The 27,500-nt window shown below is 42.5% G+C and overlaps 4 protein-coding genes across 11 annotated transcripts in view; 2 read left to right on the plus strand and 2 right to left on the minus strand.

The window, feature by feature from the left end:
* The first annotated feature begins 452 nt into the window (after positions 1-452).
* On the plus strand, positions 453-11,146 carry LOC113582358 (protein-glutamine gamma-glutamyltransferase 2-like). 4 transcript variants are annotated; one of them, XM_027018086.3, is made up of 13 exons: positions 453-537; positions 1,232-1,411; positions 2,895-3,122; positions 3,720-3,838; positions 4,025-4,153; positions 4,894-5,071; positions 5,732-5,861; positions 6,127-6,230; positions 7,206-7,448; positions 7,733-8,008; positions 8,206-8,366; positions 9,250-9,386; positions 9,676-11,146. In XM_027018086.3, the coding sequence occupies exons 1-13, from the start codon at positions 528-530 to the stop codon at positions 9,821-9,823; spliced, it is 2,043 nt and encodes a 680-aa protein (XP_026873887.2). In that variant the 5' UTR covers positions 453-527; the 3' UTR covers positions 9,824-11,146. The 4 variants fall into 4 exon arrangements, with proteins under 4 accessions (XP_026873887.2, XP_026873885.2, XP_081560058.1 ...); XM_027018084.3 differs by having other exon boundaries at positions 457-537; positions 1,229-1,411; XM_081703932.1 differs by lacking the exon at positions 2,895-3,122 and having other exon boundaries at positions 457-537; positions 1,229-1,411.
* rprd1b (regulation of nuclear pre-mRNA domain containing 1B) lies at positions 10,826-16,219 on the minus strand. 4 transcript variants are annotated; one of them, XM_027018087.3, is made up of 9 exons: positions 16,080-16,219; positions 15,254-15,563; positions 14,755-14,884; positions 14,313-14,452; positions 13,387-13,508; positions 12,987-13,113; positions 12,587-12,762; positions 12,052-12,084; positions 10,826-11,789 (listed from the first exon to the last, which is right to left on the minus strand). In XM_027018087.3, exons 2-9 carry the CDS (start codon positions 15,402-15,404, stop codon positions 11,745-11,747), a joined length of 924 nt encoding a protein of 307 aa, XP_026873888.1. In that variant the 5' UTR covers positions 15,405-15,563; positions 16,080-16,219; the 3' UTR covers positions 10,826-11,744. The 4 variants fall into 4 exon arrangements, with proteins under 4 accessions (XP_026873888.1, XP_035377597.1, XP_035377596.1 ...); XM_035521704.2 differs by having other exon boundaries at positions 10,826-12,084; positions 15,254-15,559; XM_035521703.2 differs by having other exon boundaries at positions 10,826-12,084.
* A 186-nt stretch (positions 16,220-16,405) lies between these two features.
* Positions 16,406-25,275, plus strand: tti1 (TELO2 interacting protein 1). 2 transcript variants are annotated; one of them, XM_027018083.3, is made up of 8 exons: positions 16,406-16,499; positions 16,923-19,257; positions 19,664-19,831; positions 20,061-20,218; positions 20,776-20,916; positions 21,281-21,485; positions 23,580-23,667; positions 24,774-25,275. In XM_027018083.3, exons 2-8 carry the CDS (start codon positions 16,956-16,958, stop codon positions 24,982-24,984), a joined length of 3,273 nt encoding a protein of 1,090 aa, XP_026873884.2. In that variant the 5' UTR covers positions 16,406-16,499; positions 16,923-16,955; the 3' UTR covers positions 24,985-25,275. The 2 variants fall into 2 exon arrangements, with proteins under 2 accessions (XP_026873884.2, XP_081560056.1); XM_081703930.1 differs by lacking the exon at positions 16,406-16,499 and having other exon boundaries at positions 16,512-19,257.
* A 908-nt stretch (positions 25,276-26,183) lies between these two features.
* vstm2la (V-set and transmembrane domain containing 2 like a) overlaps positions 26,184-27,500 on the minus strand; it is a 24,801-nt gene continuing 23,484 nt past the window's right edge. Inside the window, exon 4 of the mRNA XM_027018092.3 lies at positions 26,184-27,500. This exon is cut by the window's right edge and continues 890 nt beyond it. The gene's annotated coding sequence lies outside the window, so the exon portion shown is untranslated.

Here is a 27,500-nt window from a genome sequence, read left to right on the forward strand (position 1 = left end):
AAAAACTTCCTGCAGTAAGTAAAACACATTTTATTTACTAGCCTATTGCTCAGTTCACTTTACATGTGTCACTGAAAAAAAGTTTTAGATGTCTCCCCAAAAAGCTAACACTGCGAAAATCAAATGATACGGCAAACCTAATAACATAATTCAAATAAGATCTTACTAAATGTCTTCTATATTTTAGCCACCAGTGTTTTACTATTGTTAGTACTGTTGATAAAGAATGGTTTTAAATGATCTCAGGGTGTAAACAACATGGACAAATAACCAAAAAATATGTTAATATAGCATATACCTAACTAGACTAGAACAGATGTAATGCAATGCGCCCATATGATTTATTGTCATTAGTATTCTGGTGAGCAGGAAGTGCTATAATTAATGTTGGCAGAAGAGGTATTCCATAGTAAATTTAGCCATTCCTCAAATAGCCCTCCAATGGCCTCAGCTGTGACACATGCAATGATAGCCAAAGGTTGTACACCTTTGAAAGCCTCACAAGGCGAGTATTACGAACTGACATTATGGAACAAGGTAAGATAAAAAAGCATTTTCATGGCACCGGTTGTACAGCTGATGAAGGGATTTTTTAATACACTGAGACCCTACCTTCACTATATGTTCTACAGCCTGCAAATTCACAGAAATAATTTCAATCCTTAAGTAGATGTCAGTCCAGTATGATGGATACTATGGAGGAACGATATCTGTGCATGCTAGCTCTATTAAGATGCGATGGGGTTGTGTTAAAATAACATTACAATGTTGGTTTCTATTACAATTAAGTAAGTTACACTTAGAAGAATCAATATCATAGATATATGGTGGATAAGAGTCATACAGTAAACACATATATGGTCTACTAATATATGCATAAGTGCTTGGTATTATTTCTGTGTCTATGCACATAACCTTTGGGTTTTTAGATGGGTTTAAAGTTCTTAGATGAGTCTCGAGAAGGGCTTGTTCAGTGTGAAAGCCAACATAAAAACCATTACCTTTACCGTGAAACACTGCTCTCAACCAAAATAAGCAGTTGCATAATTCTTCTGAATGATGGCCAATTTCATTATTTCTTATTCTTGCCCACATGGGGTTTGTACATCAGGCTTCCCTGTCGTCCTTAGCTAGGCCACTAAAATGCTGAGCTGAATATTACCACCTGGAAGTTGCCAGGCACGATAGAATCTCATGTTGTAGATGACTCTTCCTTCTTTGGATCCAGCAGCATTGGAGATTGAGCGTGTGGATTTGGTGTGTGGGGTGAACAACGTGGAACATCACACAGAGCTGAATGGAGTGGACAGGCTGGTGGTGAGGAGGGGCCAACCCTTTACCATGACCCTTCACCTACGGCCAGGCACTGCCTTTAAGCTGGGAGCCAGCATCAACCTTATTGCCACTACAGGTACATCATGCACTCTTGACGGAACAATTCACCTAAACATTATTACTCTGGTATTTGTAAATACAACCTAATATAGTTACAGTACTTACAAGTGCAATAATTTGTGCAAGAATACTGGCCAAGCAAATTCTTAAGATGGTAATCAATAATCAATTTGGTATAATGAGTCTAGGGCTATAAGGTCTGAGGTATTAAGAACCCAAGAAAAATATCCACTTATTTATTATTTATTGAACCATCAGTGAACTGATGTTACAACACCAAAAGACAAGTGGCCTGTGACATACTTGTCCAGTGTAGTGCAATCTTTGGCAATCACTAACACTAAAACTATTCTCTTGTCCAGAGAAGGCAGTGTTTGCATTTGAAAGAATATGTACTATTTTGTTTTATTATGCATACTACCTGTATATACTATTTTTGAGTATGCATATTAGTTCTTACTTTTGTATATTAATTTTAAACGTGTGCTATTTTTGGGTATGCATATTACACCTGTAAACTACTATTTAACAATTCTACATTTTAAAAATGCAAATAAATGCTTACTTTAAAAAATACAAAAGATTGTTTCATTTTCAAAAGTACTGTTTATATCACTCAACACAGATAGATATTGGGATTTGATTATGACTGACATTTGATCTTAGGGTAAAAATTCAAATACAAAAATGACAAGGAAAGATTTATTTACTGTCTGAAATTGTCTAGCCAGTGATAGCATCTGTCTGCAATCTAACTCTTAGTTTAGCTATCTGCATTCTTCAGCCAGTTTAAGAATTGTGGGGGTAAAAGTGACCAACATTGCTAACATTGCTAAACCTTGCTGGCTAGCTAGTGTTCCTCCTACTCTTCCAAATTTTGTGACGCTATCACCACAAGCCACGATAACATAACTTACCATCTCTTTCTTATGAATGCAGCATATATGTGAACAGCACATTAAGGTTCACCATGTTGTCCATGTTCATAGTCACTCTCAATAAGTGTGATGCTCAGTTATAATTAAATTAAACAATAAAACAAAATTAAATGAAGACATTTTACAGTGGTTACTTATTTAAATCTATTGACAACTTTGACTGGAATTATAATGAAATCTAGGATACTCAGAATTATTCATGATACAATTAGTAAAACTTGTCTGACCACCACTTAAATTGCTGGTGATTTTGGAGCAGATCGGCTTTAACATTCTAACAGAAGGGCCCATTAGTCTTTTATGGATTTTAGCAGTTTATAGTCTTCCCTGTCTAGTTATATCAATGAACTAAAATAAACAACATTTATAGTGAAAATCATTCACTCAAGTAATATTTTTCTTTATGTGTCCTAGTACTGTGCTAATTTTAACAAATGAGGCACTTGTAGTAAAATGTTTAAGAACCTGTTATATACATGGAAACAATCTAATCTTAATCAAGCAAAGGTATATAAGTGAGAAGTAATTAAATATCCTTTCATAGACATTTTATCTTTTTAGGCCCAGAGCCTTCCGAGGTTATGGACACAGCAATAAAATTTGGGCTCAATAAGTTCATTTCTCCAGCCCGCTGGAGTGCGACTGCAGAGCTGAAGTCTGAGAGTGCCGTGTCACTCACCGTTTGCTCTCACCCCGCTGCCCCCATCGGACTTTACCAGCTGGCTCTTGACCAGGGCACTGGGGTCAGTCTTTGCCAGTTTGTGTTGCTCTTCAACCCCTGGTGCAAAAGTAAGATATATTTTATATATTATATATAATTTTCAAAGTTCAAAGTTCAAAGAGGTTTTATTGTCATTTCAGCTATATACAAGTACACAACAAAAACGAGACAATTTCCTCCAGGACCATGGTGCAACACAAAACAACAGTGCAACAGACAACATGCTAGACAAGTGCAAACAGTCCAATATAGTGCAAAAGACGACAGATAGTAGCACAATAGCACCATTATCAGACCCGGAGTGGCTGCTGCATGCTACCGCGCTGCCATTTTCTGGACTATTTTCCAATAAGAGTATTGGAATCAGTTGACTAGTGCATGATTAATAAATTATCTTTTCTCTTTATATTTTTTGGTCATTAAAGCTTGACGATGAATGAAATTAAACAGCAGATTAACTATAGGCTAATTAACAGTTCTTCTGCACTGTTACAGTAGGATATTCTATGCTTTAAATGAAACAATTCACTTTACGGTGGTAAATGGCTCTCCACATGATTAACCTTGAGCAGAGACTAAGCATAAGATACTTTACAGCAGAGACTGAGGTGTAAACTGGACTGTTTGCATCAGCAGTGTAAACTGCACGTTTCGGCTCGAAATAGGGGACTCTGTATACATGGTGAAGGAGGCAGAGAGACAAGAGTATGTTCTGTCTCAGGATGGACTGATATACCGCGGGAAACCCAAATGCATCTCAGAACTTCTGTGGACTTTTGGACAGGTACCAAACCCTCTAACCGCAAAGTGAAAAAAAAAAAAGCTAAGTAATGTTTAGCAATCAGGTCACATAGCATAAACAAATATATCCTCTACCACCACACTAGTGCTGAGATTCAGATATGAGTTGAATCATCTGTGTTTTTGCCATTACCAACGTGTGTTGGTGTGAATTGCTCTGAATTTGCAGTTTGAGCCCGGTATTCTGAACATTTGTCTGAAAGTTTTGGATCAAAGCCTAAAGCATCTACAGGACCCAATCCAGGACTGCTCAGACAGAAGAAGTCCTGTGTACATCACACGTGTCCTCAGTGCCATGGTAAGCAACAGTTCCTATAGAAGTGTCTTTACCATTAAAATAGATCCATGAAACAAAACAAAATCTGTATTATTTTAGCATCACTCCAACATGCCTGTGCAAGATTTGTAAGTTAAGAGAGTCTATGGGTTAGTCCAAATTATTGAGGTTGGTTTTGGGGGGTTTTGTGGTTAAAAGTTAGAAATAAATTCTATTCATTATCCATTAATAAATCATAAATCATACATGTATGTAGGTCTGGTTCCTAAGCTGAAGAATTTCCAAATCCTTATGGCAGTATATCCTGACTGGAAAGTGACTAGCCTTAAACATACCTGCCACATTCAGTACACATATTTTAAGATGTCTTGTGACAAAGCAAAAAACATGTAAGATTCTGAGGCCAAATTGTACCCAAAATCCTCTTCTCTGATACAGCTGCATGTGTGGGGAAGGTAGGATGTGTCTGAACATCTAGTGCATGACTTAATACAGGTGTTGTGTCTTGTCTTGGTTTTAGAAGGAAAGCACATAAGCACTGTTAAACTGGAATGGGGCTAAAAGGGTTAAATATATAGAAAATAATGAGAATAAATTCTAGACATGTGTCATCTCAATGGTTTTGTTTTCATGAAGCAATTAAATATTACAATGCAATATAATAACTTTCTGATAAAAAGTCTGTCAAAAGCCTGAAAGGATAGATTACAACTGTAGCAAACAGGCCAGTATCATATCACGTTTTATTTTCTCTGGATCAGATTAACAGTGAGGACGATAAAGGCGTGTTGGTGGGGAACTGGTCCGGGAACTACGAACACGGCATCAGGCCCACTGCTTGGAAGGACAGTGGATCTATTTTACGGCAGTGGTACAACCAGAAGTGCAGAGCAGTGGAATACGGCCAGTGCTGGGTGTTCGCTGCTGTAGCCTGCACAGGTAATTAGTATCTCAAACAGCCAATAAACCAATTTGTTAAAGCCATAACCCGGTATGATACTTAGATGTAAAAATGAATCTAATTATATTTTGATTAAATAAATTAAAATGAAAATTCATGCACTAATATTAAACTTAATTTGACAATCTTTTTTTTTTTTTGTTTGACCTCTTCATATGGTATTACAAAATATATTAAAAGATACAACGATAAAAAATGTTTGCTGTAACAGCCTGAGTGCCGCAAGGCGCGGAGCAGAACACACAGATTCCCTCGACTTTGACCGACGTTTATTGACACATAACGCTTACGACGACGGCACTCACACAACATAAACGGTTAACGTCAAGACACGTAACACTGGCAGGAACACGAACATATACGTTTGACATAAATACGCGTAGGACTAGCAACACGAACAAACAATGACCAACACTGACGCACCCACCAACAGGCGTTTAAATACACAGCCACACGACATTAAACCGGGTGCAGGTGTGCGCCATCATGGGGGCGTGGTTACAAACAATACAACGTGACTTCCACTGCACGGGGTGGGCCGTACCACATGACCCGTGGCAAGGGGAGCGTTCCGTGACGTTTGCTCACAAAGGAATGACCTCCCCCCCCCTCCAATTACCCTCTTTGTTTTTTTGCAGTGTCCCGGGCACTAGGTATCCCATGCAGAGTGGTCACCAACTATGGATCTGCTCATGACACTAACAGTAACCTGGTCATCGAGCGTTACTACAACAAGTTTGCTGAGGACATCAGTGATGACGCAATATGGTGAACATAGTCAATATGGTCAGACTGAGGGAAAATCTCCAGGGAGGTTAACTCTTAGTAGGTTATACTCTAAACCTTAGACTGAGGGATAACCTTCATTAAGGTTAACTGTTCATCGGTTGCACTCTAAACCTTAGACTGAATACGTAATGCTATTAAAATATACTTGATGTATTTAGAAATAATCCTAATGGTTTTAATTATAAATGACTTATTAATCAGAACATTAGTTTTTGCATGGAACTTTATGGAACTTTGTGTGCAGGAACTTCCATGTGTGGGTAGAGAGCTGGATGACACGTCCAGACCTGCAGCTCGGCTATGAGGGATGGCAGGCCAGTGACCCCACACCACAGGAAACAAGCGATGGTAGGGTCCTCAGATTTGTGCCAGTGAGACGAGTTGTGTGTGGGGAAAGTGAGAATGTTGAAAGCTAAAAGCTAGCCTGACCCTTAGTTTTTAAACCATTTGGTAACATTTTTTAACACTTTGTAACATTACACAGTTACTTAACAAAACATATTTTATTATTTATCTATGATCAATCAAGCAATATGATTCATTTTAATTGCACATGATCAGTCCAATGATAAATCATAAGTTATTATGAAATACAGTCATAGATTTGATTAGTATTGGTCAAGTGTTAGATTCCTTATTGGTTCCCTGCATTGTTTCACAACAGTTTTACAAAAGTTGTTTATCTTAAATAGTAAAAGAGGGTAAAAATCCTATTGTAGTGATGACCAGTGGCACAGCAAGCTTTGTACAATACAAAGGTGATGACTTCATACAAAGAGAGGAATAATACGTATGAAATCAGCCAGAGGATGATGGGCCCCATCTTTGAGTCTTGGTTCCTCTCAAGGTTACTTCCTCATGCTCTAAGGATTTTTTCCTTGCAAATGTCTCCCTTGACTGGCTCGCTCTAGTCAAGTCCAGGATTTTTAATGCAGATTTTATACTGAACAACAACTATAAACAATTAGTTGTAGCTGACAAGTATGGACATCACACGTTTTGTAAACATTTTGCGCTTCCAGGGCAAATAATTAAAACTGCTATGGTAAACATACAACCCTGCACCATTTAATGCCATATAGTTATGATTTGGCTCTGGATATTGGGATGTGCTAATAGAACGCCATATCATTTAAATGCATTCTAATATATCGTACTCAATTGTAATCTATTTCACAACATTTTTATACATTCTGTTCTGTGTTAATCTATCCCACTAAATTAAAACCTATTCCATTCTAATCTAATCCAAGACAATGCAATGCATTATGTTCCATTCCAATCCGGTGTTCTCCATTCTATACCACGTTTGTCCTATAATAGGGGTTTTCTGCTGCGGCCCGGTTCCCGTGCGTGCCATCAAGGAGGGCGACCTGAGTGCGAAGTACGATGCTCCATTTGTGTACGCAGAGGTGAACGCCGACGTGGTGGAGTACGCCATCCTGGATGATGGCAGTACAGTGAAAATAGACAGCTCCACCACAGAGGTGGGCCAGTGCATCAGCACCAAGGCAGTGGGCAGAGATGAAAGGGAGGACATCACCCACCTCTACAAGTACCCTGAAGGTGAGCCATGCCAATCATACTAGAATGGAACCTTCTCCCCAAAAAATCCAAGTTGATAAGATGCTGTTAATTACCGTACAGCATCAGAGTACTGAATGAAAAGGTGCTGACGCCAATAAGTGAAATAAATTTACATGATTTAGTCAAAGCCTGAGCACTCCCTCTTTTGGTTACCTTTCAGTTCCCAGCACACACAGGAAATGAGACCTCATTAATCTAGTTCAGATTAAAATGAGTACTGCTTGGGATCTAGAAGCTAGCGTAATGCTGCTATTCCTGTTCAGGTTCAGAGGAGGAGAGGCAGGTGTTCGAGAAGGCCAACCACCAAAATCGGCTGATTCAGAATGAGGAAGAGCCCGGGTTGAAACTCAAGATCAAAGTGAACCCCTCCATGATGGTGGGGTCCGACTTTGATGTGTACGCACAAGTCAAGAACAACACGGACTCCAAAAAGAGTTTTCGCCTCACGTTCTACGCACAGGCTGTGACCTACAACGGCAAGCTTGGGGAGACCTGTGGCCTGACGGTGCTCACGGGAACGAATCTGGCTCCGGCAGAGGGTAGCAGTGTTGAATTGTAGGAATGATGTGCAATTTTTGGTTATACCTTGTTAAATATTAAGAAGAATTAAAGAAACAATGGTCATAGTGGATACAACATAAAGGGAAACCACATCAGCACTATGTAGCACACAGAATGCTGCGTGTGCAGTGTGTTCAGTATTACCCCTTCAGCCTGTTTTCCTGTGGACCTGCAGGGGTGAAGGCAGTCCTCCGGCTGCAGTATTCCATGTATGGGAAAGCCATTGCTCAGGAGCAGATGGTCCGACTGGTAGCACTGCTCATCGACAAAGAGACGAAGGAGTTCCACCGAGCCACCAAGACCATAGTGCTAGACAGCCCTTCCATTGACATCCTGGTACAGGCTTGCACATGCCAAAACACTCAGCAATCTTTTGGGTCTTATAGTAACAAAAGGAAATAATATTTGCTGATCCACAAGGGAAGCACAATAGGTTGCCATTACAGTAATGAATATGACTTCATTGGTGGGCTGTCTGTGCAGTAAACTGGAAGAATGGGCAATATACCTTGCAATGAAATGCTTGAAAGGCAGCCATTTTGATAGAACACTTGTTTTTCTGTATGGGAGATCTTCTTACATCATGAATTTAATGCATGGTTGTCTGCTCTTCACACCAACCTTCATGAATGCATAATGCACAAACACACAACCAGCTCACTCTCTTGCATATATGAGGAAGATGGGGTTTAGCCTCCAGCTGTAACTAGTGCTGAAGCACTTGAGACAAATCGACATGTTGTTCTGAAACATCTTATGTGAATAAGTTTTAAGTCTTATGTGAATAAAACATTAGGAGAGGCATGTAATTTTAAATTACCTAACAACCTTTTACGAAATAACCTATTAGCTCAGTAAGGCTTGTGTCTATAATGCTAGACACATACACAAAAATCAAAACCTGTTACAGAAACAGCAACAAACTCATTGTGCATGCAGTGCACCAACACGCACTGTGTGGAACTACAGTCACAGTAAAAAAAACCAACAAGAATAAAACACATTAAATCAGCAGTGTGGCAAACTAGCAAATTTTAAAAAATAATAATTAAAGCCACTTCAAAAGAGGCTTTCTATTGAACAATTTGCCATAAGATTTAGATATTATTTGGCAAAAAAGTTAATGTTTAACAATTGCATTGCATACTGTTAAAAGTTCTCTTTGGTCACAATGTGACATTACTGAGCTCATTAAGACCATTCCATCTCTCCTCTGCAGATTCAAGGGGACCCCAAAGTAGGTCAGCCCATCATGGTCGAAGTGATGCTGCAAAACCCCCTACCAGAGCTATTGGAGAACTGTGTGTTCTCTTTACAGGGTGCTAATCTGACTGACAGCACTGCCACTTCTAACGAGTAAGTCACTATCACTGGGTATGCAGACATGTGCTCAATGTACCTGGAAGTACTTTTTTTTTCTTCTAATTTTAAGTTACTTTTTATCTTACATTTAAATTAACAGTTAAGAGTTCATTGATTGGGTCAAGAGCTTATACCCAATTTTAATTCAATATACATTAATGTTTCGCATTGTTTAAAGGAAGAAAGTCTAATTTTATTCAGACTATCTATTTATTTATTTATAGAGTACCTTCCAGACAAGAAGTCCTTTAACAATAATTTCTGTTCTACTACATTTCATCAGGGTTGGGAGTGTTGGTCCCAAAGAACTTGCAACTGCTGAATTAGAGTTCACACCGATGGTTTCAGGAAGAAGAAAACTAGTGATTGATTTCAACTCAGATAAACTGAGCAGCATCCAAAATTTCAAAAATCTAGTCATCGAGGAATAAAGGAAATGAATAAAAGATACAATCTCTAGGTTCTTACTGACCAAGACAAATCTCATACATGACCAGTTTCACTAGCAACTTCAGGCTATCAGTCATGCTGGCACTGACTGTTGTATTAATCAGTGTGATACGTAAGGAAATTAAGGCAGCTTTAGTACTATACACTGTCTATAGTCAGTGTTTGGTAGTATTTTGGTCATCTTTCACTGAAAGTGAGCAGTTTGGAAAATACTTACAAAACAGTTATTACAAATTCTTCCTTAGAGTAAAAGGAAAATGTAAACAAAAATACAGAAAGCAAACAATCTGTGCCTCTCAACTAATTAAACCTATTTCTACAAATTCATTGTTTATGTACATAAGTCACCCTCAGCACAATGGAATTAAATGTTCCATTTTATTATCTATGCACTCAAATAGGGAAAAGATCATTATTTGCAGAGCTAAACTTTGTGCTTTATTCTGTGACAGACGGCAAAACGATTAAGCTATGTTTGTGGTACACTACATACTGCTACCATTGGCAAGCAAAAAATTATGATATTGTACACAAACAATAATAACTGAATTTTGGGATTAATGCATTGCATGACCATCTTTAAAACAAAGGTGGTCTGACCGAATCACGGTTCAAATTATACCCATCTGGTGCAGACATAAAGAAACTGGAAAAACTGAACCAGGGTTCAAGTTGCATGGTGTTCAAGAAGTCATGCAGCAGACTAGCTCACAAGTGTGCTCTCTGTCACACACAACATCGCCAATGCTTCTCTACCAAACAAATATGAACCGAGACAAAAACTAATGAAAATCTTGAGATTTCACTGAATCTAGTCCAGGAAAAGTGACAGCTTCATCTTAATACACAACTTGTAAAAATAATGACACCACCTGTAAAAATAATGCTTTCTGATAGGTGCTCAGACCTGTCAAGTCACTACAATTTAGACCTAGCTACCCATTTCAAACCGTTCTGACTTTCAGAAAAATGAGCACACTGGAAACATTTTTGAAAACAATATAATTTTCAGGTAGTTGAGGCATGGCTGTTACAAAGAGTAGTTTCTGTATGAAGACACAAAAAAAAGCATAGAGAAAACCGGTTTGTTCTACCAGCTGCCAAGCTAAGAAACCAGGCCACACTGTGGAGTTGGCAGCCTACCATGGGGCTGGACAATAGAAGAAAAAAAAAAATCCATATCAAATCATTTAGTGAAATGTCATTACCACAAAAAAATGATATAAAATCAACCTAGGTTTTAAGTTTGTCACCTTTGTACATGTCTGGGTAAATAATGAAATACAGATTATAACTTAAAAGTTTTAATGTGTATAAGCCTCATTTTTCCAAACAAGTCTGGATTTAACACTGCAGTGACACTTCCTGCTGCCAGTCTTAGCTAACCATAACACATGACATCAGCAAGATCATGTAAAACAGGTGAGCAAGGGAGACTGAGACACTGATCCCTTCACTGCTGTTCACTTAGCTGTGGTTTTGTTGTCTTAAAAATCATGAGCCCTCGTCTTTATTTCAGGTACCTAATTTGAATGAGAAGCTTAACACAGCAACACAAAATGCCTTCAGACTCTCTGTCAATAAACATGCCACAATCAATACCTGATAGGAGAATTACTGAGCAAATAAAGCAAAATGACACTTTAAAGTAAAACTAAAACTCTAGTAAGGACTAGACATAGCACAGGATGCCGCTATTTTCACAGCAGAGTCCTATCCAAAGCTGGAGAAGGAAGAACCACACTTGCTCTTGGTGAAATTCCACACATGGAGCAAAAAGTGGCTGGAGTTTCCTTTAAAAAAAACCCAAAGACACGGGGGCTGGGGACTGGCTAGGTATGAGCTGGTAGGCTGGTGACAGTGGAATCATAGTCCTGTTGGTTTTGTACTCCCTGGCAACCTCTAGTGGCTGGAGCACATCTTGGTGGGAGCTGGGATTCTTAAAATCTTGAGCACAAGAGAAGGATGGGGGTGAGCGAGTGAGAGAGAGTAAGAAATTCATGGGGGGGGGGGGGGGGGAGAGAGAGAGAGAGAGAGAGAGTGTGTGAATGACTTGGTGAGTATGGGTATGTGCTTGTGGGTGTGCTGCTGTTCAGTCGGTGGAGAAGAGGTCTCCGGCAGAGGGGAGCGGGGCTAATCCTCCAGTCACATTAGGTAGGAGGGAGAGGTCAGGCAGGCTCTGGATGTGTGACTTCAGCTCCTTCCTCACCTGTGTGACTCGCGCCAACTTCTGCTTGTACTCCTGCATGTGTACACGACAGCAATGACTTTCTTCTCAGTAACACAGTCACATACACACACAGCACAAGCTAGAAGTACCTGACTCATGTCACATTAACACTCTAAAATTCTGAAACGATACAGTAAATATATTATTTACTAAGTATATTACTAAGAACAGGAAAAACATGGTCATTGCCATGTCTGCTACAGATGAGTCTGCTAATAAATATTCAAGCTATAAGAACACATTCAACTGTAGATCAAGAGCACATGACAAATTCTCTAGTGTTGCCTTTTTTTGTTTTTTTGGATGTGGGAGTGAGCTTCTTGCTGTCTTTAACACATGACAAATTATGCCACAAACATTACAGCCCAAAGGGCATCAGTACACTGCATTGTTGGATACCCACATGACAAACAGGTGCACGAAAGAACGTCACCGTGTAAAATAGTAAGCAAACCACGTGTCTGAGGGGCAGCCCCCTGTGCGCGTGCATACATGCGTGTGAGCATGCCCGTACCTCCAGCTTCTTCTCCCGCTCGCTGAGCGCCTCCTTCTGGCTGTGGATGTAGTCGGTGAGCATGCGCGCCAGCTGCCTGCGGTCCTCCAGCTCGGCCGCCAAACGGCCATTATACTCGGCCAGCAGCAGACATGCTTCGTCCACAGTCTTGGACAACTTGTCTGCAGCTTCCTTATCTGTGGAAGGAAGGCATGCAGGTTTTTGGCTGTTTTAAATATGGGAGCTGTTTCTGTCCTTGAACAAAGCGAATGCAATTACTCCACAACACCTAAAAAGACACAGTACTTCGCAGTTTCTCTGACTGATAAATTTACATATGAAGTGACAGTTCAAGGATGTTCAAACAATGCTCAAACTCATTGTGAGTGCAACACATGTTGATAGTTTGTGTGGGACTAGCCTGTAATCTTCTCTAGCAGAGAGACGTCCTGCACTTCCTGAGGGAGAGAGGCAATCTTCTGCCGTACAGCAGCATCCCCAGATGCAGCATTCTCCAGATCCTGCAGCGCTTTTACCAGGTCTTCTGTCTGGGAGACACAAGAGAAAACACACAGTCCGCTAGCATCACGGGAAGGGAACCTTTGCAACAAGCAAAACTAGAGATGAAGAGATGTGGGAGGTATCAAAGTTTATACATTTCAAAGATATCGATTTTGTTTATACAGATTTTTTAGCATTCTTAAAACTTAGACAAAAGAACCAGTATTCAGAGGGCCATTTTTAATGAATACTGTAGTTCGACAACACGAGAGGGAAAATTATGCTGTGACTATTTAGGGCAAACATTAATACATCCATACCAGCTGAGGGCCAGTTCCATCTGTCTCGTGGGGAGAATACTGAGTCCTGTAGTCATCATCGTCATCTTCCTCTTCTTCTTCCTGGACCTTCTGGAAACTTCTTTTCAAACCTTTCTTCTCATCTGCCACAAGATACAAACATAGGCACCTTTCACTACTTTCTTAAACATAAACACAGCAACCGTTCACTTAACTAAGCACCAGGAATCAAACAGGATACTCAAGGAAGTAGACCTCACAGAATTACACTGAAATGCCCATGGAAAGACAGATCTCAATGACGGTGGTAGACAGGACAGCCCTGGAACAGTAACATCCATATCTGCCCTTCATGTACCACTAACACTACCCACTGTTTAAAAAAATCTGATAAACTTCTTTTTCTTTTCTATTGGGTTATGGTACTTGAAGTCTGGATTTAAAAGTATGCTTTCGTTCTGTGCCAAAATCTCAGTATCTCAGTAGGCCGAGTAGTCCCAAAGGGTATTGTGGCTGACTTTCTGACCATAGTTCTTATAGGGAAAACCAACATGTATTCTCTAATTTGACAGAATTTTGGATTTTTGTGGAAAAGAGATGAGCACAAAGTCAAATTGACCATCCTTTGAACGCATCTGTGAGCATGTCATTCATATTTTATTCAGATTTTACTGTCCTATGCCTTGAAGCACATTAATATTGCTTACACTTGAATTTATTATAATTGTATGTCTTCCAAGTAGCCACAATGAAATATTTTGAAATGAGCAATAATTCTCAAACAAATAGTAGGCTCTGAAACTGCTTATTACCTCTTTATTTCACCCCAACACACCCCACCTCACAGTGATAGTAACACTGTGCAGTGAATCTGTGCATCACCCCTAAATTACCATGCAGCAGACAGAAAGAACATTAAAGAACATGAATGATGTGTGCCTGTCTACCTGCAGCCTTGTGTTTGGGGCTATTGGAGTCCTCAATGGCCAGTTTGAGCTGCTGGATAAAGTCTGTGCGGTAGAGACTGCGCTCCTGCCAGATATTCAACAGCCTTTCCATATGCTTCCTACAGCTCTCATCTGTCTCTCTACACACACACACACACACAAACACACGGCACAAAGTTGAATGTAAAGTTTTAACTGCATTTCACTGGAGAATATGACAATGCTGAACGATGATGCACAATATGTGAAATGGCAGAGGCAGAGAGATGAGCACAGCGCTAGAAAGGGAGGGAGAAGGACACAGAGAGAACGACCACGACAGTATGAGGGTGATCAAGTAAAGCTGGACACGAGAGAAAAAGGGGGCACGTGAGAAAACGTACTTTGCCCATCCCACCACTCCCATCCTGGCACAAGAAGAAAAAGTGAAAAGCATACTAACCTTGCTACGTGTGAGCAAGCATCAACAAGGACCCCCTCAAAATCTCGCGTGAACTCAGGGCCCTTTTTCTTACTGTTCTGAATGACATCATTGGCGAGGTAAAGAAAGGTCAGCTTCCGACTGCTTTTAGCTGAGAAACACACAAGGAGAGATTATTGTTAAGTTATTGGAGCAATCTGAGGAAATTTAAATTATGCATTTCAATTAGTTGATTACAGATTTAGTGTATTTAAATTAGGGATGTTAGTAATACGTTCAGTGATCAGCATTGGACCAGATGTTATTGAGGCACAAAGTACACTTTTACTATGTAAACATTAAGTAACAAGGTTGCAAAGGAGTCCACGTATTTTACCCTCGCAAATGAAAACTGCAGCTCATTTCAAAACCGAAAAACTGGAATGAACAGACTAAAACAAGCACATATTACATTACGATTACACATATTCCTGGATAAATTATTCTCTCAATAGAGCGATACCGGCGTACTTGAGCCTACCTTTCTTTAGTTCTCGGTGCCATACACGGACGATGGAAGACGAATGTTTGCGATGATGAATGATCCACAACGATAAAGTCTGGACACTCTGCTGAGAGTTACTCAGCTCTGACAACTTCTTCTCCAGTGCAGATTCGGAAAATGAGGACATGTTTGGAACTGTCCAAAAGCGTATATCCAAAAGTGATTTAAGCAGTTTATGTCTCTTGTTAAAAACAGCCGAGTTGTGTTGATTTCTGGTTTGCGAGTCAACACATGGCGTCGTCAAATGAACGAGGTGTTACTTTGCTTGAAGATCTCCGAGAGCTGCCTAAACAAGACATGATCTTAAAATCAAGGCAATAGTCTTCCTAGCTAGCCAGCTAACTGACAAATGACTCGGTCAAGTAGCTAGCGTAGTAACTACCTAGGAATGATTACAATGTATGGCTATGCTTGTGCAAAAGTATGCTAAAGTTACCAGATAATTTAGCTAGGTTAACATAAGTTAGCTCTGCCTAATAAAAACAAGATTCATAACTAATTGCTTTAGTGTGGAAATCGTATTCTGACGCATTAGCTACCAGATGTAACCGTAAGGCAGATGAAAAGGTAATCTAATAGGATCATGAAATGGTTCCACTGCAACTGCAACTACAGATAATCTTGAACTAGTCGTCAGCAAGGAATTAAGTGAATGTAGCTGACGTTAGCATCGTAAGATAGCTATCTAGCTAGCTTACTTTCATAGAAAAGTATGATTTCTATTATTTGCATTACACATTGACCACACTCCACAAATCATTTGAACTAGCTAGCCATGACTTCTAATTTTGGAGCGACTAACCTTTATAAAGCGTTCCGGGCAGTTTCCGTTAGCTAGCAAGCTAACTTTGCTAGCATAGCTAGCGTTAGCTAGCTAGAGAGAAAAGATGGCCGGTCGTGTGAGTGTTGACACCGTGGTATGTTGTCGTTTAGTCTGTTAACTCCCGTAACTTAATGTTGATATTATTGTGTAAACGTATGCCAAGTTACAAGAATAATGAATGTGTTAAAAGTCACATTTATTATTATTTATGAATGTACATTGTCTATTCGCGAACATTCGTTGGTTGGATGGATGACTGGTAAACAAACGGTACTGGTCGCGTGTTAATGACGTCGCTAAAAGCGCGCGAGCTAAACGACGAGTGATTAGTACACATGAAACTGGAGATTTACAACAAAATAACTCGAAATATGACGCTGGAGAAATACTAGACTGACGGTAACATAAAATCTGTTTTGTTTTCTCCGGTCAAATAAACTTGAATTGTCTAGCTGGCTAGCTACGTTTTTTAGATACAGTAACGGAGTATAGCTAGCAGCGGCTACTTTTGAATCATTATTCTAATTGCATGAGTTTAACTTGAAGGAATACACAGAAACAATATAGTAACATGAAAACAGACACGTTTAAATACGACATTCTTAATAAGGTTCTGATCATACAAGTGGAAAAGTGGATTTCAAGTAGCCAAGAATGTTATCCTAATCAGTCTGCCTCCAAACTCTTTTCGTATTCTTTTCCTAGTATTGTAATCGAAATGAATATGTTCGTGCAATGAAAACGATGTCTCGGATAATTTTAATTTTGCAGTCTGATTTTGTCGTGGTTTAAGAGACCCATGTCTGACCGTTGATCCATTAGCTCAAATAGATCTCATCTTTCCGCTTACGGAGGATGGCTGATTCCCAGATAGATGACCCAAAAATCGCTTTTGCGTATCTCCGCCGCCCCTGCGTGCTACTGACAAAAGAACCCACCCTCTCCAACGTAGAGGCTCTGAGCGGCCACCTGCGTGCCGTCAGCGATGGAGCCCTCCAGGTGCTCCAGGATTATGTGCTCTTCCCTCTGCGTTTTGTCCTCAAGACTCCTGGGCCCAAGCGGGAGGGCCTCATCCAGGCTGTCCTGGAGACCGTGGCTTATGTTCTCGGCAGCACCTGTGTTCGAAGCTGGGAGTCCGTGCGTGACCTCTTTTCTGAGCTGTGCCTTTGCCTGTGCTCCCCCACCGACCCGGGAAAGCCGGCGCCGACCTCCGAGGAGCTGAAGCTGGCGGTGCTGCACTGCCTGGACACCCTCATGCACTCTGCATATGGGGATGTGGTCTTTAGATTGTACGAGCCCACTATGCTTCCCGGACTGGGAGCCGCCGTATCCCTACTCCTGGCTCTGGCTGAGGAGGAGAAAGCCAGAGGGGTGCAGGCGGCAGCTCTGGGGTGCCTCCTTTCTCTTTTCCTGCAGTGCGACTGTCCAAAAATGCATGTAAAGGCAAAGGACGAGGATAAGCGTGCGCTTGGTAGTGTGCTGGCCACATTCCTGCCTGGAATCATTCGTGCTTTGAGTCATGTGATTAGTGGAGATGTAAGACAGGGGCATAAGGTTACTGTGAAAGCCATGAGAGTTTGGTACCGGACAGTGGGACTGATTATGGCTGACAACCAGCTCCCAAATACTGAAATGGAGAAAGTAGAGTCTGTGCAGCTTGGCAGGGTTGGAGAGCTGATGGTGAAAAGGACCCCTTCTTGGAGAAAGGCTACATCTAAAAGACTCATGTTGGCGTTGCAGAAGGTAATCTCGTTTACCTCTGCGCACCAGCACTGGAGAGTAAGACTTGAACTGGTCTGCCTCTCCGACCATCTCCTCTCCACCTGCAGTAAGTCTCTACCCGAATGTGTTGGCCCCCTCCTAGAGGCGCTGGTCGGCACAGTCAACGATGAGGAGCCCAGAGTTAAAGAGAGGTGTGGTGGAGTGCTTGACGAAGTAGCCAGGAGAAACCAAGCAGCAGGGGACCGGACCCTTACGGACGTCCTCTCGGAGAACTTGCATGGCTTGGCATCGGCACTGCCACGGCTCATGAGAACTACGGATGACAAGCGTAAGCTGTTTTTGCTCGGTGCCTTCCTGGGGTACCTAAAGGTCCTGGGCCCCCGGGTGGACTCGGTGCTCACATCAGCGGTACATCTGAACCGCATCTCCAAGGCGCTGATGCAAGTGCTGGAGTTGGATGTCATGGATGTGAGGATTGTAGAAGAAAGGAGTTTTGCACCCTTGGCAGACCTGGGGCCTGATACTGACGAAGCACAGTACCAGAGGAAATGCTTCCTCTATTTTACAGATGACAAAATCTTCTCGGCATTGAAGCATATTTGCCGGATGCTGGGTTACTATGGAAACCTCTACCTAATTGTGGACCATTTCCTGGAGCTCTACAAGGAGTCGTCAGTTTATCGTAAACAAGCTGCACTGGTTCTCAATGAGATCATCACTGGGGCAGCAGGAGCTGGCATGGAAACAGTAAACCATACACAGTATTCTAGAATAAATCAGGAGGACCTGAAATGTGTTATCCTGTCTGTCATAGAGGAGTACATAAGTATGAATAATTGGCATCTCCCCACTGCCTCGGAGGACTCTGACCACGAGCTGCAGGAGAAACTTCAGTCTCCAGTCCTCTCTGTTTTGACTAGCCATGAAGGTAATGGGCTGCAGCTGTTTCCCACCTCCACTGCTGGCCCCAAGCCTCCAACGCTTCACCAGCTGAATGGCAACATCTGGCAGATCTGCATCCAGCTGGAGGGGGTTGGCTCCTTTGCGTCGGCTCTGGGCACCAACTTCCGCCCGCTGCTGATGACCTCACTCTACCCAGTGCTGGAGAAGGCAGGGGACGACTCGCTGTTGGTCAGTCAATCGGCTCTCAGTACCATGCGCGCCCTTTGCATGGCCTGCGATTACCACTCACCCAAGGAGCTGGTTATCAGCAACGCCGACTATCTGCTCAACGACGTCTCTCTGAACCTTGGCAGGCCTGCCATTCAGCCTCACGCCCCACGAGTCCTCACGGTCATGTTTGCTCATTCAGACGCCAGTCTGCTGCCCCTAGTGGCTGACGTGGTTCAGGACGTGTTAATGGCACTGGATATGAGCTATGACCGGAGATCCCTGCAGTTGTGCACTGTGCTCCATTCACTCATGAAGGCTCTAGGTGAGTGCTCCTGGCTACAGATTCTGATCAGTTCAGCAGAAAGCTAATTGTCTGGTGTGAACGCATCCTTTTCTGATGAGAGCAGTACAACTGACTGAACTGATAAAGCCACAGCCTAATTAAGTCAAGCAAGTCTTTAAATAGTTGAATCAGATAAGCTGCTGGTTTGTTAGGATAAAAGTTTGTGGAATGAATACAAACCTTTTGTAGATAAGACTTTTAGTTTACCTTTAAGTTTTCAGTTGCTAGTGTATAATCTATTTGGAAATCAAATGTTTACTTTTTTCAGACAAAATGAAATTTCTAAAGACCATTTTCCACAGCCAATGCATTCATAGTGTACTCAAGTGAACGTTGTCAGATGTGTGGAGCAATGTCACGTCCGATATCATGTTCTTCACTGCAGTGAGATGGTTTCCTGCCAGTTATAGAGACCGAAGGCAGTCTTCGCCAGTCAGCCCTCACGTCCAGGACCCCAGGCCGCTGGACCTGCGGCAGTTTCTGCTGGACTACAGGAAGCAGAAGGACCTGGCTGAGGGGATTGGCGCTGAACAGGAGGACCCAGACATCACAGGTTTGGGCCTCTGCTGTTATTTTGAACTTTATTTTCATGTGCTTTGTCACCTGCTCATTTTGAGTCTTCTTTTAACGTTCTTGCTTTTGGTGGCTTGTTTCATGCCTAGCTGCCTCACATAAAAGTTGAATGAACAATGCTAATTCACCCATTAAAAGTAGAATTTCTTCCTTGCTTCCCAATCCCTGTGCAGTAATCATGTTTTACTTTTTGTTCCTCTTGTTTACAGAGATACCCCCAGCACCGGTGGCCCATGACGAGGAGGAAGAGGAGGACGAAAGCCCCGATGTGAAGCCAGAACTGCCCGCGCACGTGTCTGTGGCCAAGGACGTGATGGAGCGCTGCATCCACTTGCTCTCCGACCCCAGCATGAGGGTTCGGCTGAAGGTGCAGCACTTATGCGTAGCTGTGTGCGCAGCACTGTACCACTGAGTTTCCCGAAACCAGCACTCGGGGAGTCCCAGGCAGGCCAAATGATCCTTCTGCTGTATCTCCTTGGCACTGATTGGCTCATTCAAGCATTCTGGGAGCTGGGCCAGGCAGTGAAGCCCTGAGAAGGGCACTGAGAACCAAGGATTGAAAAGGCCTGTTTATCCAAAGGCACTTACTGAGTGGTTTGGGGGGGTTGGTGTGTTATTCAAGTGCACAGCAGCAGCCTGGAGTAGAGTAGCAAGGAGTGTGACACCCACACACCCCCCACACTTGGCCTTCTTTTAGCACTGGACCTTTGCTTCACATTAGTGACCACAAAATCAACCGACATCAAGCTACCCTGGTCATATTTCTACAATGACTAAATGGCTCATTTGTGTAGGAGGTCTTGACTGTAAGTGAATGGCATGGTGTCTAGAGAACTAATAGGTTAATTGAATCTGATATTTATATATGAAATATGTACTTGTGTTTTGGAACATGTAATTATTGCATGTGCTTGTTTGTTCCAGGTGTTGGACATCATGGAACTCTGTGTGTGCGTGCTGTGTGAGGCAGAGAATGAGCTTTTGCCCATGGTGCACCGCTGCTGGCCTGCACTTCTGCAGCGCCTTACCAATGACGATCCGCTGGCTATCCCTAGAGCTTTCAGGGTATGAATAAGTGTGTGTGTGTGTGTGTGTGTGTGTGTGTGTTCACGTTTTGAAAGCCCAGTGTATTAGTCTGTTAGTTAAGCTTATCCTTCTTGAGCCTATATTATCATATTCATCAGGACATTAAAGGAAAACATTGATTATCCATTAGCAGCCTAGTTTTTACTTTGTTAACTATCACTTCTGGCTACAGGGGCCACTTGATAAGAGGTTCCTCAATGAAAGCTTAAGGTTTGAAATGATCCCCAAAAGTCACCTCTATGAGACCAATTCATGCGCTAAACTGCAAGTCTGGCTGCAGCGGGAACTTGATTGCAGCACTACCGCACTCCGAGCTCGTCACCTCTGCTCACTCGCTCTGTAGGTGCTGTGTGTGCTGGGCGAGACATGCGGAGACTTCCTGAGGAGACGAGTGTCTAAAGAAGTCCTACCCAGGCTGACATCCTCGCTCGCGAGGCAGGCGGAGAGCAGCGCCCGTGCCGGACCTGTCTACACCCACATGCTGGCCTACAAGCTGCAGCTGGCTGTGCTGCAGGGCCTGGGGCCCCTGTGCATGCATCTGGACCTGGGTGAGCCCTCGTTGTCGTTTGCTGCTGCTAAAAGAGGATAATGGCGAAGTCTTGCCAACTGTTTCCTGAATAGCACTCCTGAATTATGCATTAAGAAAAGCAGGAGAATTAGGGCTAGTTTGCCTGTATTCTGATGATTGTCCAGATGAGGAAAAACATCTTGAAATAAGAGCCTGAGAGTATTTTCAGCAGAAATGCTGATGGTATAATTGTATAATGTAGTCCAACGCAAACCTTAGTGTGTGCCCAAATAAAGGCACAGGGAGACTTTTTAAGCAATTCCAATCTGCAAGACCTCATCCAAAACTATTTAGCCTGCTGCAGTGATGGCATTACTCCACGAGATGGCAGACTGGTGTCATGTGTGGGTGAAATGTTCCTCTCCGCAGCTGCAGTGACTGCTGCCTCTGCATTTTAATGCGCGGCAGCAGGCCTCTCCTACCCCTCCGATGGCGGCCTGTTGCCGCGGCGGCGGCAGCAGCAGCAGCTTCGCTGACTGCTCTATCGGGGGCGTCCATCTTGAGGCGAGCCACTTTTCTCCTTGCCCCCGGTGTGAGGGGCCACGGCGAGTGGTGCACCGACCTGAGAGAGAGAGAGAGAGAGAGAGAGAGAGAGAGAGAGGGGGAGAGAGAGAGAGAGAGAGAGAGGGAGGGAGAGAGAGGGAGAGAGAGAGAGATACAGCGAGAGAGAGGGAGAGAGAGAGAGAGAGAAAGATAGAAAGATGGATAGATAAGTGACTGAGGGGCAAAGATAACAGAGAAAGAGATAAATGGCTGAGAGTGAAAGAAAAGAGCTGGAAGGCTCTTAAAGGACGGTTTTATTGAAATATCCTCCACCAAACAAAGACACAAATAGCTAAAGAGTTGTTTACTAGCACAATGTGTAATGAATTTTAATAACTGACCTCTAGAGACATGGATCCACTTTCAGTGTTTTGTTACAGGAGAATGCCCGAGGTACTAAAATGGTCTGTAATGAGCCGCTGAATAACCATTTGAAATTAGCTCTGGGAGAACAGACCAGCGCATGTATTGTGTGGGAGGCTAAGAAAAGCAAAGCCAGGTGTGTGCGCATGTGTGTGTGCATGTTCTCCTTCACAGTTTTAGCTTTGAAAGCTGGCCTCCTGCCCGAGCTCAGGGAATACTGGTAGACTTTGCAGGAGGAAGAGAGGTGCATAAAGAGTGGGAGTTTCCATGGTTATGAGGCGCACCTGGCGGTAAGAAATCCACAGACAGAGGGAGGCCAGGATAAGAGCGCTCTCAGCCCTTCTGCCACTATTTCTCCTTTTTCTCTCTCTCTGATTTCCAATTCTTGTGAAACCCACCCTTTTCACCATACCAGTATAGTTTAAACTACTTCCCACTTACGACTCCATAAACGTTCAGTAGATTGCTAATTGAGATATGACAATCTTTAATGAAATTTGACCAAATGATTAGCAGTCTTGCTATCTAAATAACAGATTAATTAGAATGATCCCCTCTGGAGGGAGTCACGTCATGCTGTCCACTAATTCTGCCAGCCGCTAGAACATAATTCTTTGAGATGTGGCTTTCTCCATTAATTAAGCATTTATAGCACACTTAGAACTGCTTAGAACCTGCTCATTTTGGTTTCAGAACAGTTATATCTGTGGCTTTGATTTTGGGGCACCACCTTAATTTCCACGATCTCTGTTTTAATGTTGCTCTTTTGGGGTTCTCTTTGTGAATATTTCAAGCTCATGCTACATCTGAATTTAATCCATGCAGTTTTTGACTTAGAAATAACTAGTCTAAAAGCTCAATGGTTCAAATAATATAGTAATAGCCATTCTAAAAGCTCAGTGGTTTAAATAATGTAGGAACAGCATTTGTAACTTAGCAAAAGCTATTTTAAAAACTGCTTAAATAACAACAGAAACACTTCCAGTGTGAGAACCGTGTAAATCACTGGGATATGTGAAGCTGTCCATCTTACAAAAACACTTCCTTCCATGTTGTGAATATTTCATTTGAAATCCTAAAACTTACAGTATTTCACTTTATTGTGTGTGTGTGTGTGTGTGTGTGTGTGCGTGCGTGCGCGCGCGTGCGTGCGTCTGCGTGTGCTCAGTCGATTCTGATCTGGACCACATCACTGAGGCCTGTCTCCCCTACCTGAGCAGCAGACAGCCAATCAGACTCCAGGAGGCTTGCCTAAGGTAACCCATTCAGGTCTCTCCCCACTCATTTCTTCTTAAAAGACTCTTTTCAGACACACATGGTTATGGGCAAGAGATAAAGATTCCTGCTGATTGAAATTCAAATGTTACTGAAATGACATTCAGGTGGAGCCTTTTGGAGCCTTTTTCACAAAAATATGATTAATCTCAGACAACCTTCTCTATAGCTAATGTAGCACAAGCTCAGATTCATTAATAGTTCATTAATGAAATGTGGGCAGAAAATTATTACATGTCAGATTGATGTTCAGTCTTCAGGCACTGTCTGTCAGTGTTGGGCTGCCTTTCACGATTGCTCATCTAAATAGTGGATCTATCAAAAAACTCTGAATGCTGCCGTGTTTGCCCAGACTGTGTGGTGCTGGCGGCTAATCACGTCACTAGCTGATGTTGCTACAGGTGCTTGTATTCACCTCCATCCGTGGTTCTAGCTACTGATCCTGGGATGCCCTACTACTGAGGTTTCGGTCATTCTCTGCTAGCTTGCGGCGTTTATGGGAACCTGATTCATTTTGAATATGACATGAGCTGAGTCAGAGCAGGAACATTAAACCGTGCTGGGCCCCAGGGAGAGGCACGTGATTCCTGAAACCAGACAGTCTGGCAGACACAACACAGCTGAGCGAGAGAGTTGGCCCAATTCCTAAAAGGTAAAGGGTCCAAAGATGTAATCAAAACCAGTTCTGCCTCTTTGTTCTGTATAATCCTAATTCTGGACAATTCTGGATCAACGTCTCAGATTCTAACATTAAACCATCAGATATAAAAGATTTTTAATGGATCATCACCATTGACCTTGTAAACGCTAAACTGAGGGTGAAAAACAACCTAATTAAAATTTTTGTAGCACATGGGCTCTCAATCCAGACCTTGGGGACCCTGAGCCAGTCCATATGTTTGCTGCTCCAAGCTCACCTTGATCAGGTAATGAAGCGCCTTTGATCATCCGGCTCAGCAGTAAGAGGAGCTAGAACTAAAACCTGGTCTGGGTGAGGCTCCACAGGGTTGGACTGAGGCCCTCTGTCATGGCCAGCGCACCCATACACGTCCCCTGCGGGGTACTTACACTGGTCGTTTGTCCACAGTGTTTTCCGGCACCTGATGCTCGTGGACCCGGACAGGTGCTGGTTCGCGCTGAGCGAAGTGTGCTGTCCCGCGCCGTATGATCCGCCCCACGCGCGCCTGCTCCCCGTGCGTCTGAACGGAACGGGCAAACCGAGGAATGAACTCACGGACAACGTGCTCGAGCTCTTGCGCGAGCTCTGCCCATCCCCGGCAGCACGGGGATCTCTCTGAAGCGCTGGACGCTTGGGCATTTTCCTTTCAAAGATGCTAAAAGTGGAAAACAAGCATTTGCAGGTGAAGTGTTTCTTTAGCATGAAGTGTGTGGAAGAATTCGGTCTGCTGCTGGGTGATATATAAGACTTAAAACGTGCAATGTCTGGAAACTTATGGGAAGACCTGTGCTCTGTGAAACAGAATTTAACTGAACACAGACATTTTAGCACGTCAGTAGAAAGAATGTTTTTGTTGTCCCGTTTCTCCTTTTTACGTGTTGTTTCCGTTTTTAATAAACATCCAAACGTTTTGGAGCAGATTATCTCCTTTTGTTAATGGATTCTCCCAGTTGGTGGTCTTTCACCACTACCATGTAGGTTGAAGCGGAGGTTGAGCAACCCATCGCGTTCAGCGTTCGCCATTTGGCGTGTGTGGGGTCCGAGGGCACTCCGTGACACGCTAATAAATGTTTTAGCCTCCGGGAGCGCAAAGAAGGCCGCCTCTTGCACTTTCTGTTCGCTTGCTAGTGCGTTATCTGCCGCCACGCTTCGCTATTTATCCTGCTGCCAGAGCTGACAGGGCGACTATTACTCATAAGGCGGCGAGACCCAGTCAGCTGGCGTTAGCGCGCCGCACGGGCTAATGCAATTTCCTCCCAAGCACAGCTGATAAGTGAACACGCTAGCTTCATTACACAGGGTTCAGCTCCGCGACATGGCCATCGTTTGACTGATTAACTGCCATTTAAGACAACAAAAGCATCGGCAGTGACGGGATGATGAAGGAAAGTGTTGATGCCGCAGGTGTTTTTGGGTGGTTGACCCAACGATTAGAGTTCAGTTTCGTTTGCGCTGTAGCTTCTATGGTTGAAAAGTAATGGTGGTTAATGATATAGCATGGATTACTGTGGCGGTAGACCTATGTGGGCAGCGCATGGAACTTCTGGGATTAGGAACTGAGTTTTTATTTTAGAAAAAAAGAATAAACAAAGCCCTCTATTTTCTTAGTTTTTATTATAATTCTATAATTTTATAAGTAGTTTTTAATGAACGTTTACATCTAATCGCTACATACAGGCTTAGATATAAACTCCACCCAAAAACCCAGTCTTCCACTTTTATAACAACCATTGTCTTGGCTCAGTGGCTACAGCAGTGATCTGCACATTTTTCATGAATTACCCAACCTCACGTTTAAAAATAAATGATCAGAGAAACTCAATGTACAATGTTTTTATTTGATAAAAGCACACATTTAACATGAAACCAACACCCTGGAGGATTCTTAAAATGTACACATTTTTTTTTACATGTATCGCTTACAAAACGAACAAACTAAAGAACTGGGCAAAAAATAATAATAATTTAAAAAACCATAAACAAGGCTCCCATGTTTATACACGTTTAAACCAGGAGTGCACAACTCGTAATGAACAACAATGTCCAGAATCCTAAAACGCCACAGGACAAAATGGCCAAATCGCATCTGTATGCATGCCTTCAGCTTCTAATATGTTACTTTTTTCGTAGGTGGCTATAAATGATGTATTTCAGGAAACCATCCTATCCACCAGGCTAGATGGGGTTACTGGGCCGTGTTTTGCATCCCTGCTCTGAACCCATAAGCTATAAAAGAGCACTAAACATTCCGTTTGTGTGGGCGCCCCCTGCAGGTGGCTAAGAGGCGGGCGAATAAAGTGACGGCCAAGAAACGCTTGGCACCTCTCACCCATGTCAATCCCAGTCCAAACCAAACACAAATGTTCCCTTTTCTGAAACAACTTCATTTCAAGCGCGCCTTGAACAACAGTTCTGTTGCTTTTCATTCAAATCACGATTTTTTATTAGTCAGAAGCCATGATTTAGTTCGTCCCAGACATCGCAAGCGTTCGCTGCATTCGCTTAAATTGCGATTTATCCGCAAGGTGACTCACTGGTTCGGTAAATTACTAAATACAGACCCAGCCAACAAAATAATAGTGTGAATGACAGCCTGCCGCTGACATAGAAAAATCGCCATTTGGTTGAAAAACACCGGATTTGCCTTTTAAACCTATGCATTTATAAGATGATGGTGGCAGTCTGCCGCAGCTGCTCTTTGAGTATGAGCTGGTGTGGTTTACAGTGTCAGTGAGGAGACCGACGCAAATCACTGCTCTGTCGAGTGGTTAGGAGTTATGAATGGCCATATATATCTGCACAATGTGCCGTTATACACTTATTGGACAGACACTGTGAAATCTCGTTTGTTGAATTTACTGAAATGTTTAAACATTCATACTTACTCAGTATATTCACTTAATATTTAAAAGAGAAAAAAATAATTGAGACCACGGGCAACTCCGATACAGTAAGTCAGGTCTAATGACCAAATTCAGTGGACACTGTCACTTTGCTTTTTTTGTAGGCAGTGTGCAATTGTTTTGCTTCTAGGGGCTCTTAATACAGACTCGGAACAATAATGTAAATGATGTATTTATTACAGTGAGCGAGTGATATTCAGCTGTTTGCAATCACGTTGTGATCTGCCATAAC

This window comes from Electrophorus electricus, chromosome 21 (genome assembly GCF_041902795.1).
Source record: "Electrophorus electricus isolate QZ-2024a chromosome 21, ASM4190279v1, whole genome shotgun sequence".
NCBI classification, from domain to species: domain Eukaryota; kingdom Metazoa; phylum Chordata; class Actinopteri; order Gymnotiformes; family Gymnotidae; genus Electrophorus; species Electrophorus electricus.